Source organism: Mixophyes fleayi, chromosome 4 (genome assembly GCF_038048845.1).
Source record: "Mixophyes fleayi isolate aMixFle1 chromosome 4, aMixFle1.hap1, whole genome shotgun sequence".
Lineage (NCBI taxonomy): Eukaryota > Metazoa > Chordata > Amphibia > Anura > Limnodynastidae > Mixophyes > Mixophyes fleayi.
The window spans coordinates 129,655,683-129,670,143 of record NC_134405.1 but is presented as its reverse complement, the minus strand read 5'-3'; the positions used below and the strand labels follow the sequence as shown (position 1 = coordinate 129,670,143).

Sequence of the window (14,461 nt, the reverse complement as noted above, 5' to 3'; positions counted from 1 at the left end):
TATAAGCAGAAGCTTTTCATCTAGTGTTCAGTCATCTTGACCACAGACCTGATTGACTGTTCACTGGATCCAGAGCACCTGCGCTAAGTAATGGCTGTACTTATTATTATTTCACTTGAATTATTCTGCTACTTTTTGAGAATATTTGTGCTTTGGAAACACAAATTGAGATTCGACAATCGTTATTGGATAGCGACAAAACGTGCATAACAACAGAGCTGACTGCTTATCTATAAACCTATTGAATGACACTGAAATCAGACTACAACAGTGGTTCCCAAACTGTGTGCCTAGGCTCCCTGGGGTGCCTCGGTGATCTCACAGGGGTGCCTCGGCCAGGGCCAGTGGTAAGCAAGGTGGGGGAATACTTGGTAATTATTTTGGCTTAGGGGTGCCTTGAAAAAATTATGGAGACCCTAAGGGTGCCTTGAGCTGAAAAAGTTTGAAATCCACTGGACTACAATACAGAAATGAAGTGTCTCAATCAATTTATAGGTTTACAGCAGGTGCTTGAAAGGGTGGTGTTATCCAGAAAGGAAAACTATAGAGAAAAATCCCCCAGCACACTGCTATGATCCAGTAAAAGAGCTATCTTTCTACCTGTACATAAAATTGCTGAGTTCTCAGTTACACACATTTGCAAATGTATGGTAGACACCCGATACATCAAGGCGATTCTGTCTGCTAATAGGGTGGTCCTAACTCTTATTAAAGTAATTCTATCGTTTTCAAATAAGCATTGCCCAAGCGATTGTGTTGTGTTTCCAAGGCACAAAGTAATTTATTTTAGCAGATGCAAAATTTAACAATTCAATACATGATTATAATACAGTACAGATAATACCAAAAGATACATACATACCGCGCTCGCTTGCGCTCCCACTGGCACCAGCGAACAGTATTTCACTCCAGAATACTGTGGTCAGAAGAGACTGGCTAGTGCCAGTGAGAGCTATTATATACACTCAGTGTTACAGTGAGAACAATGCAGATGGTGTGGCTTGCTTCTATAGGTCCAGACTTCAGGTGGGTCCAGTGTAAACAGGTCATAGGCTAGTTCAAACAATCCCCTCCAAGGCTGAGGGTCAACATTCCAGATGATTCTCCCGCCCAGAAACCAGTTTAATCTAGTCTATTTACACATTACAGTCAGTATTACTTTTAAGTATTTATTCCCTAACATCACTAACTAGAGCATGCAATGTGCGATCTCTTCGGTGAAAGAACCAGATAACTGCTGATGAATAGGGGATTAAAATGATACCAGACACGACACATTTCCTATAACCTGGACCTTAAATAACACTAAAGTGTACATATAATCATAATATATAAACTAATAATAAACTAAATACTATCTGCTCATAAATCACTGTGGAATGGAATCAATATAAATATGAAATATATATAAATAACTAAATGTTGTAGTGCGAGTGTGTGCATGCGTATTTACCGCGTGATAACGCCATGCCCCGTGTAGCGTGGCATACTGAGTGCAATCGCACGATAAAACAATATTAACCAATATACTTTTGTTCATCCAATTATATGACTTCGCCACTTTAAACCAGGGGTTGGCAACCTTTCTCTATAAGTGTGCAGGCTAAAATCTAGGCCAGCCCAGGTCTGTGTCTGTATATATATATATTTCTTATTTTATGATACAAATATCAAGTAATGGGACCAACAAATAAGCGCTGAAATAATGCCACCTAGTATTAGCCTCAATTCATATTATGCCACAGTAGTGCACACGGTTAATATTATGCCTCATAGTTGTGCCCCCAATTCATATTATGGCATTTAGTAGTATCCTCAATTCATATTATGCCTCATAGAAGAGCCCCAGTTAATATTATGCCAAATAGTTGTGCCCCCAATTCAGTCATGCCTGGTAGCTTCTTCACTAAAGAAGCCGAAATGGAGCTTCTGTGCATGTGCACGTAGTAAGGCAGCTGCGGAACTCCAGTGTGCCACATAGAAGTGGCCAGATGTGACACGCGTGCCGGGGGTTGCCAACCCCTGCTTTGAACTATGAGAGTCCCTATATTAGGGTCATACATATGTGTGTTTTTGAGAGCCAACTTACCATGTGGTATGCCAGGAACCTCCAAATGGCATTAGAGGACCATTTGGAGATGTAAATACTAATGTAGGAACAAAAACAGCTCAAAATTCAATTTTACCTGTTTGTAGCCATTTCTAATGAAATCTAGATCCAAAACAAAAACATGAAGATGGTTTTAGAAACATATTCGTCTACACGTCCCTACTTTTCATTGTTGGTTCAACTTGTACTTTAGGTTCATTTGCTTTTTGAGATGAAGGGTAAATATTGTAATAGTAATGGGCTTAGTGTTCATTTTGAAAGCCAGGATCTGTGTTTTCATGTTCCTAGTGCAAAAAAGAAAAACAACCTTCACCCTCAAAAGTGTAATATGGTTTGTCAAACATCAGGTCCTTCTCTAAATAGGCAGGGCCCCTTCATCCCAAACCTCAGAAACCAACAGGCCCCTCAGGAGGCAAGAGTCTTCAGACTTCACTGCAAGTGTAGACCCTTTAACTTGGGATCCGCTGAAGCTTCATCCAGGGTCCGGAAACTTGCCCACCCCCAGAAGGAAGGCATCAAAGGTTTAAGGTGGTGGAAAGCTCAGGGCATCATCCCCCCTTCCCAGATCATCGGGGAAATATGGGAGCCCAAAATGGAATTAAAGTTACAAACGATGCTTAATTGCACAAAAGCACCTTTGATGAGAAGCATCAGATCACGTTATGAGATCAAAACGAGAATGAGAGCATGTTGACGCAGCCCAAACAATAGTTTATCCTACAGGTTAAAGGATTACTCCACACACACACACACACACACACACACAAGTAAGACAAAAATTGGAGTTCAATAAGTAAAACAAAATGAAACATACCAGTTAGCCGCATATCCACCTGATTTGGTGGATCTCCCAATGTCTGCAATAATCAATGGGAGGCCATCCTTGTCCTGTGACTCACCTGTGAACAACATGCTGCCTATATGTAGAAAGAGGCCGTCTCTGTCATATCCTGCCGGCAGCAGCAAGGCAGCCTCCCTAGAGGCTGCAAACATTCAATTAGTCTTTAAGGACCGCGCTTGCAATTGTTCTCTGGCCTGTTCTGGCCTTTTATTACAAGTGTTCCTATAAAGCAACAGGATGCACAATAAATATGCATTAACATTTGCTATATAGAGTACAGGAAACAAGAGAATGTTATAAAAAGTCTTTACTGATTTTCAACTGCTTCAAATTATTTCATTTAGACGCTATTATTTCTCCAAATCCATTTGCACAATAAAAGCAGATAATGAAGGGAATCTATTATTTGTTGCTCAATATGGTGGAATTTTCTCAATTTGTCTTCTCAAAATATTTCTATCTTTGATGTAACTACATGATACTGTATTGCACAATATGAATCCTGGGATATAATAATTTGCTCCATTTACTCTAGTCTCTGTGTATTCCAGGAAGCACTTCCCTTCAGGCATGGAGCACAAGCCCAGTTATTTCATAATTTCCTCTCTGTCTTCAGTAAAATTTCTTAGAGCCAGATTCTCTTTGGCTTCTAATGAGGAGAAAAAAAGAAATGATTAAGTTACAAGTTTAACATTTTTATTCCACACAGCAGACAGCAAACAAATATTCATCATCATCATCATCATTTATTTATTTATATAGCACCAATGTCACACAACAATGTTGGTCAGGGGGTAGTTGTCTTGTGTGAAATTGTGTAACAGGCAGTAACAGGCTAAAGGTAGTGAGGTTAAGAGGGTGGTTGAGGAATATTATAAGCTTGTCTGAATAGGTAGGTTTTCAGAGAACACTTGAAAGTTTGTAGACCAGAGGAGAGTCATATTGTGTGAGGGAGAGAGTTCCATAGAGTGGGTGCAGCCCGAAAAAGGTCCTGTAACCCGGAATGGGAGGATGTAATGAGGGTGGATGAGAGACGCAGATCTTTTGCAGAACGGAGTTGCCGAGTTGGGAGATATTTTGAGACAAGAGAGGAGATGTATGTTGGTGCAGCTTTGTTGATGGCCTTGTAGGTTAGTAAAAGTATTTTATATTGGATTCGGTACAAGACAGGCAGCCAGTGCAGAGACATACAGAGTGATTCAACAGAGGAATAGCGATTTGCAAGGAAAATCAGTCTTGCCGCAGCATGCAAAATAGATTGTAGGGGTTTGAGTCTGTTTTTGGGAAGACCAGTTAGGAGGGAATTGTAATAGTCAATGCGGGAGATGAGAAGTGCATAAATTAAGGTTTTAGCAGTGTCTTGTATGAGATATGTGCGGATTCTGGAAATGTTCTTTAGATGTATGTAACATGATTTAGATATAGAGTCAATGTGGGGAACAAAGGATAGGTGTGAATCAAGGATTACACCTAGGCAGCGAGCTTGTGGGGTGGGATTTATGGTCATGTTATCAACAGAAATAGAAATGTCAGATATGCTCTTGTTGGCGGGTGGGAATATTATTAACTCTGTTTTAAAAAGATTAAGTTTGAGTTGGCGAGAGGACATCCAAGATGATATGGCAGAAAGACAGTCAGTTACACGGGACAACACAGATGTCGAGAGATCAGGAGAGGATAGATAGATTTGGGTATCATCCGCATAGAGATGATACTGAAAGCCAAAGGAACTTATTAGATTTCCAAGAGAAGTGGTATAGATAGAGAACAGCAGAGGACCTAGTACTGAGCCTTGTGGTACTCCAACTGATAGGGGAAGCGGAGCAGAGGTGGCTCCAGAGAAATTAACAGTGAAAGAGCGATTAGAAAGGTAGGATGAGAACCAGGATAGAACAGTGTCTTGAAGACCTAGGGATTGCAGCGTTTGTATGAGAAGAGAATGGTCAACGGTGTCAAATGCAGCCGAGAGATCCAGGAGAATTAGGAGAGAGTAATGGCGTTCAGTTTTAGCAGTGATCAGATCATTGACAACCTTGGTCAGCGCAGTCTCTGTGGAGTGTTGAGAACGAAAGCCAGACTGAAGAGGATCCAACAGGTTGTTTGCGGAAAGGAAGCGTGTGAGGCGAGTGTAGGCAAGTCTCTCTAGAAGCTTGGAGGGGCATGGGAGCTGAGAGATGGGACGGTAATTTGAGAGAGAGTTTGGGTCGGAGTTTTGTTTTTTTAGAATAGGAGTAATCACTGCGTGCTTGTATAGTGATGGAAAGATGCCAGTAGAGAGCGAGAGATTACAGATTTTAGTTAGAGGTGAGATGAGCACAGGAGACAGGGATCTACCAATTTGCAAGGGAATAGGATCAAGAGGACAGGAGGTAGAGTAGGAAGATAAGAAGAGAGTAGAAATCTCCTCTTCATTTGTGGGGTCAAATGAAGAGAGGGTGTCAGAGGGTAGTGGGAAGGAATTGAGTCGAATGCTTGTCGAGGAAGAGGATATTTCTAGTCTGATCTTATCAATTTTTGTCCTTGAAGTAATAATATTATAACATAAAAGCTGACAGGTACTAATTTGTAATTCATTCCCACCTCCTTCAACTTCCACCCTGTAAATCATTGTTCTCCTCCCCTACCATTTGGTACTGTGTGTTAGCAGGTTTGGTAGGCTTCACAGGGAGATGACCTTCTCAGTGCTGTGATGGTCATTAAAATCATACGATCCACTGCTGCGTCTTTCTGCCAGCGACTGGGAGAATAGCGCTTCGTGATGACTTCACAGCCCAGACTTTCACTGACACAGAGGAACAGTACCGCAGCATCACCCTCATCTACACAGTATGTTCTTAAACACTTAAAGAATTACACACCAGCTCCCGCTGGATGAAGGCCCAACATATTGAAGCTTTGGTTACCACCTTCTCCTCAGCACTGTATAAACAAATTGGTAAGTGGAAGGAGATCTGTAATCCCCTGGTGCAGGTAATAGAAGAGGTGAAGTTTTCTCTTTTTCTATTATTCCTCAACCTCTGTGATAACCTTCCAGGTTGGTGACTCAAGGGTCTTCTTTTAAGCTATGATTTGGATTGTGTACATTTGTTAAAGAACAAATCCCAAACGTTTTTGTTCTTTAAATGGCAAGCTTTGTACATTTTTAACTTGAAGTTGAAACTCATTTTTTCAGGAGGGCATTCTATAACTCGGTGTTCCCTTTGCTAAAATTGATCTGTATGTCAGATTGCTGTAGTCGCCACTGCAACAAAAAATAAATAAAATAAAAGTGCTCCTCTCCTGGAAGCATTGTGTTTCTAATAGCTCTTAGGTGATTGTAACCTGACTTCTAAGCTTGAGCCAGGCAGTCGGTGGTTTCCTCTGCACACCATCATCAGGTCATTCCCACCAAGATGTCTGTTCCATCCCCAGTCAGAACCCAATAGGGCAGAATATTAATTGCATTAGTAGCAATCTGGCACATTAATCTGAATTATATACACAGTCATTTACCCTCATTATTTTTCCTATAACTGCTTGGATAAATGCATTCAAACCCATATTAATTCTGTACTTTAAGGCACATTTCTTTCACAGAGACAGCCCCCCTTCCGCCTGGGCTGCCAGTAATCTGAGTGATTCATGTTAAAGAAATACCTCTCATTTTTACAAGGGATTGCACCATTAATGTGTGAGAATCAAGTGAAAATTGTCCTGCTCCTAATTTAATGAAAAGTATGTTAAGGCTGAAACAGTTGATATTAAATCACATTTGTGATTTAAATTTTCCTTGCATTCGGAAAGTCTTGCTGTCTACTCTACTTGTTATTCCAAGACCATCTGCCACATTTAATTCTAGGCAGTACCATGAATGTATTAGATGTGTCAAAACAGTTCCTCTGATCCTAACTTGTCATTTTGACAGAAACTAAACTACTTATTAAAATATGTTTTTTTTCACATAACCCTCATATGTTTCTTTAATACATGTTAAGAGGAACCACACTGCTTAGTAATTCCAGGTCCATATTTCAGATTCATCATCAATGGAACATGTGACACCTTTTTTTTTTTTTTACACTCAAACTATTGCACGTACTTGTACTTCTGACACCTAGAATTCTTAGCTCCTGCTAAACTGAAATTTTCTCACCAATCTATTTCCTACAGTATTTATCCCCACCTTAATCATCACCTTCAGTGATTAAATATAATATGTGCCAATGAAAATTACTCAATCCACAGGGGTACTGGTAAGCTATTCATTGTAGGCCTTGCTTATTTGCACAATGTTGGTTGTCATTTGATCCATATAATAACCAATAATTCAAAATATTTTCTGTAATCACATATTGTAAATGCATCATAAACGGATGTGGCATTGCATTGCACTGATGTAATATTGCATGATATAAATCATCGGTAAAAAAACAATTACCTAAATCAATATTGTAGATAGGCCAGGTGTGATAGATTTGGTCACACAGGTTTTTTTTGCTCAGGGATCGGGCTGCATGACCAGACTGATACAGACACACGGAACCTCTGTTATGGTTATGATGACCTCCTACATGGCCAACCAACTGTCTAATACGCTTTATGATCTTAAACGGATTTTAAATCTTAAAATCAGTTGAATTAAGCACCAAGCGTATTACTTATGCATCAATCTGTACAAAGGTGAGACATTAGCCTGTTACTACTGATTTAATGTATATGAAGCATTTTTAGCTACGATTCTTCAATATGAGCACATGGATTCCTTTAAACATTTGAAAGACCTACATCATGTATAGCTAATCTATGTCTCTACTATTTCTAACGTACTACAGCTTTCAGCATGATGTGACAGCTATCTGAAGTCTGCTTTGTTCTTGCATTCATATATTAGATTACTGTAACTTTAGGACTGATTTTAATGGTTGTGATGAGGAGTTCCCTTCTAGCCCTCCTCCACACCACTCATAGGGATGTTGTATCCCTTTTAACAAACTATACAAAACCGGTACTGAAAATGTAATAATTTTAATACTACAGTAGTAATAATACTGTGTTACATCTCTGAGATGTGCATTCTATGTAAACCAGTATTTACATATAAATAATAAATGCAAGCAGAAGCACTGAGACTTTAATATGTATACACTACATGAAACTAGCATACTCTAAACACACAATTTTGAAACCCTTTATAAAATAAAAAAAAGCCATTTATTATTATTATTATTACCCATTGTATTATGTCCACAGAGAAAAATAAAATAAGGAAAGCTTGTTTTCCTCTTGAATGTACCAAGTAAGCCGAACACACTTAAATACTGTGAAGTCTATGAAATTAAGTGGTTAACATAGATTCTCAAATGAGAATGGGATGGAAGGATGGATGGGAGGGAGCAGAATATTTTCTTTCTCCAGATGGAACCCCTAAATAAAACACCATCTGCAAACAGAATATATTAATGACAGTTCTGGCAGGTGTCTATGCTAAACAGTCGCTCACTTATCACTTTGTACAGATTGTTACTGGGATCATGAAAGTGGTATGTTACGGACAGGGCTCTACCAGGAACATTCTGGCTGACAGAAAGTATTATTCTTCCTTTGCAATATCACAGAACAGTTTAGAACGGCACATATTATTACCAGGAAATATATATGGCCACATGGTATAAGGAAAAAACCCACAGATCTGATTATTACGGGTTAAGCAGCAGAATGTGGAGCAGATGTGTACAGCATTGGCTGAAGTTCTGATATTAGAATGTTTACTTGTTTCAATGTACTCCATTACTTTGCCAGATTAACAACGGAGCTCATGGAGCCAACGTTTCAGACCCTCTTGTAAACTAAATTAAAAGCTGGATCAGCCTCTTCTTTGCACTTGTTTCAAGGAGAACCACTGGGGTCTGTCATAATAATGGGTAGACAGACTTATAGGCTAATGCTATTGCCTGGGTAGCAATCTAACATTATGAAAGGCAAAAATGGGTCACCTATGTGATCTGAAGTCTTCTCAGAACATAAAATCCAGTCCATATTTCCTGTAGACCCAAATAAAGTAAATTGGTTATAGAAAACTGTGGGTGCCCCAAAAGTTTGAATTATGGAGAATAAGCATTGGCAGTTATAGATTTTGGGTGAAAAATTCAGACTGTCCTGGTAGAAAGAGAACACATGGGAGTCCAGGTGTGCACTTAGAGACATAGCCCAGAACCTCCCACCCCTCTGCACACAAATGTATTGTAGTTATTTCCCAAGAAGCTCTGGCCACTGTCTTGTGGACAGAAGAAGAAAGGTGAGAGAGGAAAGCAGCAGCCGACACTCCAACCTTATGTGTCTCCCCATACCTCACAACTGTCATAACTTTTAGTGGGCCAATCCCTGTGACAGGATGGATCTCCTATGCCACCCTGTCTGTGTTGCTGGGAGCCAGCTGGGCTTGCCTTGCCACTGTCCCCTTTCTTTATCCCAATTGCGCCCCTCTAAATGTAGTAGGAGGGACTCCTGCTGCCAGCTCTAGGCTCCTTCAACGGCACCTAGAACCACTTCCTTCTGAGTAACTCTCGCTGCTAGTGTACCCCCTTGCACCTGAACTGGTACCCCAGACCTGGTCTTCAGATCAGGGTTGCTGTGGATGGTTCACCCTGGCCAGAGATGCAGGGTAGCGGGCAGAGCGTTGTACTAGATGCTGGGTCCTAACCTTAGAACAGCTGAATAACAGATTTAATTGGTCTAATCTGTAGGTCACAGGAATTACAGCAAGTAAGTGGGTGTCAAAGCAGGATCTTGAAACAGTAATGTTTTATTAGCTCAAGCAGACCTTAGAAGGACAGTTACACACTAGTTTGCGGTACGAGTGATCTCCAAAAGTTACAGATGGATTACTACAAAACATGGTCAAGCAATGCTCTTTTTATACAGTTTCTGACTCATATGTTGGCAGGGGGGTAAATCAGCACCTTTTCCGACCAGGCACCAAAAAGTCTGTGATATTACATTCAAAGATTAGCATCGGGATGTAATATGTTCTCTAAACTTGATTTTAAATGCAATTTATACTTAACAAAAATTACACCAATCTGTGATTTCCTAAATTACTTGCATCCTTACTTAGAGAGAAACATAACAAGTCTAACTACCCCATCCTGTGTGTTGATGTGTGAGTTGGACACTCACACATCAAAGGGCCTAATTAGCATGAGATCCTTTCTTCAGACAGTTGCAGAAACACCTTTCCTCCACTATATGCCTATTGCATCAGTTATCAATACATTTCTAATACCAAAAATCAGTACATTTGCAATGATATACAGAGGCGCCTGCACCACTAATTGAAATAAATTCTACAATCATTTATTTCGACGTGAACAAGCCACAGTCACATCAGAGGTTGTTTGGACCAGCTAACCCAGCCACTAATTATCCCTACTCTGCAGAACTAGACTGCACTATAGATGAGCGGATGCTGCACAACTGGATCAATACTGTCAGTGCTGACCAATCTAATTGAGAGAGGAACGGTGTGCAGTCCATGCAGGGGCAGGGCTACACGTGCTTGTATAGACCTGCAAGCATCATGTGACATCATCATCATCTATTTATATAGCGCCAGAAAATTCTGTAGCGCTTTACAAATGGGAACAAACAGAAATAAAACAATATTGTGTAATACATACAGACAGAGAGGTAAGAGAACCCTGCTTGCAAGCTTACAATCTAGGAGAGATAGAGCTTCTGCAGCCCGCAGAGCGAGAACCACTTAATCTGTAAGGTGGGAAAGAGAGGATTGCAAGGGAAACACTTTTCTGTTTCTCTATGAGTGTGACACTGTGGGGACTATTTAATAAGAGGTCTCTTTCTTCAGTGATAGGGATGATTTTTTTCTATTTTTTTTTAAAAAAAAAAATTATCTCCGCTTATTGCTACAATTTAGTAAAATAATATCACGGGAGTAGCCAAGTTATAATGCTTTGTGTTCCACTAATAGAAAAAAAAATAAAAAAATAGAAAAATAATTTAAAAACCTTTAAAGATTTAAAATATACAAAATTTTATTCAAAGAATAATACATTCTTAATGATTTTAATCTAGTATGGTCATCCTCAGATGGCGATAATAAAACAGGTATTGCTGCTGTAGGTGTACTACAACAATAATTGGTAAATAGACTTCCACGCGCCTCGTTTAATAGGGTGACGTGAGAAAATGCCATATCGCTGGTGAAAACGCCACAGAAAATAGGGCTTTTCACCTAAATCAATCACCGTGCGCGTGAATCTGCCATGTGTCTCAGTATGTTTGTGTATGCTGAGGAGAATTAACTGGGAGGGAAGGTGCCTGGGGGTAGAAATGTGTTACATGGGACGGTGGTGATAAATTAATTGACCTGCGGGTCATGAAGTTACCTTTATTAATTGATCAGAAGGAGAAGGAGACATCATTCATTAAGGAAGGGTTATCAATTGACCATGGGGTGCATGAACTAATCTGAGGAGCATGGATTAATATTTATACATCTGCAGAAAGTGTCAATGTTAAAATAGGTTAACCATGTGTTATAAACTGCTAGGTCTATTTTAAAGCAGCAATCTCATGAAAAAAAATGAGATGTGTGTTTTTTTTTTTTTAAACATATATCACTCTGGCAGAGTATAAGAAGAATGTTGGTATTTTACATCCCCCCTATTTTTTTTATCTTCAGACTGCTATTAATGATATATGATTCCGAGTCACATGACAGAGAATGTGGTAAGCAGAGAGCTTTTGGAAAGGAATTTTGATATGTAGAAGAACAGCTATAAAACAAAATATCAGACGCTTTAAAGGAAAAAAATATACTACGTGAGATTGCCGTATAACAGTCTACCTGTACTTACATATTTTTACAGTTTTTGTGATGGCTTTCAAGATGAGTGTATGCAACATGCTATGTTTGGGGAACATTTACAGCTATATTAGCAGACTCTTCCCTAGGGTACATGCATTCATTCCTCCCAACTGTTCCCACAGTTGGGAGATATGTTGTGTTTCATGTTGCCAGTGTTGGATTGGGGCATGATGGGCCCACTGGGGGACTGCAATGCTAGGGGCCCACAAGAGGGGGTGTGGCCAGCCATCATAGAGGTGAGACCAGACACTAGAGGGGGACTTTTCAGCCCACGAATGACAGCTAGCACAATAGTGTAGTACAGTGGTTCCCAAACTTTTGCAGTTCGCGGCACCCTTAGAGTCTCCAAATTTTTTCAAGGCACCCCTCCAAAATAATTATTGAGCAGTCCTGTTTTAGAAGTAGTTGGGTCAAAAAATTGTAATAAGTATTTAGGTCAGGACAGAAATACTTATTTAGTTGTATGCAAAAATGCCCCCTCTGCATCCAGACACTCTGCCCTCAGGCACTCTGCACCCTCTGCATCCAGACACACTGCCCCCTCTGCATCCAGACACACTGCCCTCTCTCACACTGTCCCCTCTGCCCTCTGTCACCCCTCCTCTGCTCTGTCACGCTGTCCCCCCTCCTCTGCCCTCTCTCACAATGTCCCCTCCTCTGCCCTCTCTCACAATGTCCCCTCCTCTGCCCTCTCACACGCTGTCCCCTCCTCTGCCCTCTCACGCTGTGTGCCCCTCCACTGCCCCTCTCACGCTGTGTCCCCCTCCTCTGCCCCGCTGTGCCTCTCCTCTGCCCCACTGTGCCCCTCCTCTGCTCTCTGTCCCCCTTCTCTGCCCTGCTGTCCCCATCCTCTGCTTTCTGTCCCCATCCTCTGCCCCTCTGTCCCCATCCTCTGCCCCTCTGTCCCCCTCCTCTGCCCTGCTGTCACCATCCTCTGCTCTCTGTCCCCTTCCTCTGCCCCGCTGTCACCATCCTCTGCTCTCCTCCTCTGTCCCGCTGTCACCATCCTGTCCCCCTCCTCTGTCCCGCTGTCACCACCCTCTGTCCCCCTCCTCTGTCCCGCTGTCACCAACCTCTGTCCCGCTGTCACCATCCTCTGCTCTCCTCCTCTGTCCCGCTGTCACCATCCTCTGTCCCCCTCCTCTGTCCCACTGTCACCATCCTCTGCTCTCCTCCTCTGTCCCGCTGTCACCATCCTGTCACCAACCTCTGTCCCGCTGTCACCATCCTCTGCTCTCCTCCTCTGTCCCGCTGTCACCATCCTGTCACCAACCTCTGTCCCGCTGTCACCATCCTCTGCTCTCCTCCTCTGTCCCGCTGTCACCATCCTCTGTCACCAACCTCTGTCCCGCTGTCACCATCCTGTCACCAACCTCTGTCCCGCTGTCACCATCCTCTGCTCTCCTCCTCTGTGCCGCTGTCACCATCCTGTCACCAACCTCTGTCCCGCTGTCACCATCCGCTGTCCCCCTCCTCTGTCCCGCTGTCACCATCCTGTCACCAACCTCTATCCCGCTGTCACCATCCTCTGTCCCGCTGTCACCATCCTGTCACCAACCTCTGTCCCGCTGTCACCATCCTCTGCTCTCCTCCTCTGTCCCGCTGTCACCATCCTCTGTCACTAACCTCTGTCCCGCTGTCACCATCCTCTGCTCTCCTCCTCTGTCCCCATCCTCTGTCCCGCTGTCACCATCCTGTCACAAACCTCTGTCCCGCTGTCACCATCCTCTGCTCTCCTCCTCTGTCCCGCTGTCACCATCCTCTGTCACCAACCTCTGTCCCGCTGTCACCATCCTCTGCTCTCCTCCTCTGTCCCGCTGTCACCATCCTCTGTCCCGCTGTCACCAACCTCTGTCCCGCTGTCACCATCCTGTCACCAACCTCTGTCCCGCTGTCACCATCCTCTGCTCTCCTCCTCTGTCCCGCTGTCACCATCCTCTGTCACCAACCTCTGTCCCGCTGTAACCATCCTCTGCTCTCCTCCTCTGTCCCGCTGTCTCCATCCTCTGTCCCGCTGTCTCCATCCTCTGTCCCGCTGTCACCATCCTCTGTCCCCCTCTTCTGTCCCGCTGTCACCATCCTCTGTCCCCCTCCTCTGCCACGATCCCTCTCACTCTGCCCCGCGCCAGGCGCCAGACATAAAAAAAAAAAAAACACAGAAACTTACCAATCCGCCGGGCGCTGGGACCCAGCAGCCTCCTCTCTCCTGCAGCTTGTTACTGACGTCGATATTCAGTGACAGCTGCAGGAGAGAGGAGGTTGCTGGGTCCTGGTGCCCGGCGGATTGGTAAGTTTCTGTGTTTTGGTTTTTATTTATGTCTGGTCCGCGGCACCCCAGTGACAGCGCCGCGGCACCCCTGGGAGCCGCGGCGCACAGTTTGGGAACCGCCGGTGTAGTATATAAAGAATGCAGTGTGCATATAAAGAGTACACAGTCTTGATCTGCCCCTTAGATTGGGCAGAACAGTCACCAAAAATAGGTATTGTCCCATTAGACCAAGCTTGGTTACTTGTAGCACTCCAGGTGTTGAGAAACTACAAGCCCCAGAATGCTTTGCCAATATGTAGAAGCTTATTGCTGGAAGGGTTAGCCAAGCCTGCACTAGACTCAGAACATTTGACAGACTGCCCTATCTGTTCTTGT

At 42.7% G+C, this 14,461-nt stretch overlaps 1 protein-coding gene across 1 annotated transcript in view; it reads right to left on the bottom strand.

Annotated features, from left to right (window-relative positions):
- Positions 1–3,316: 3,316 nt before the first annotated feature.
- The window catches only part of LMAN1L (lectin, mannose binding 1 like), a 47,900-nt gene continuing 36,755 nt past the window's right edge, over positions 3,317–14,461 (bottom strand). Inside the window, exon 13 of the mRNA XM_075208235.1 lies at positions 3,317–3,600. Within this exon, the coding sequence (XP_075064336.1) occupies positions 3,564–3,600 (37 nt within the window). The 3' untranslated portion in view covers positions 3,317–3,563. The remainder of the gene's footprint in view (positions 3,601–14,461) is intronic.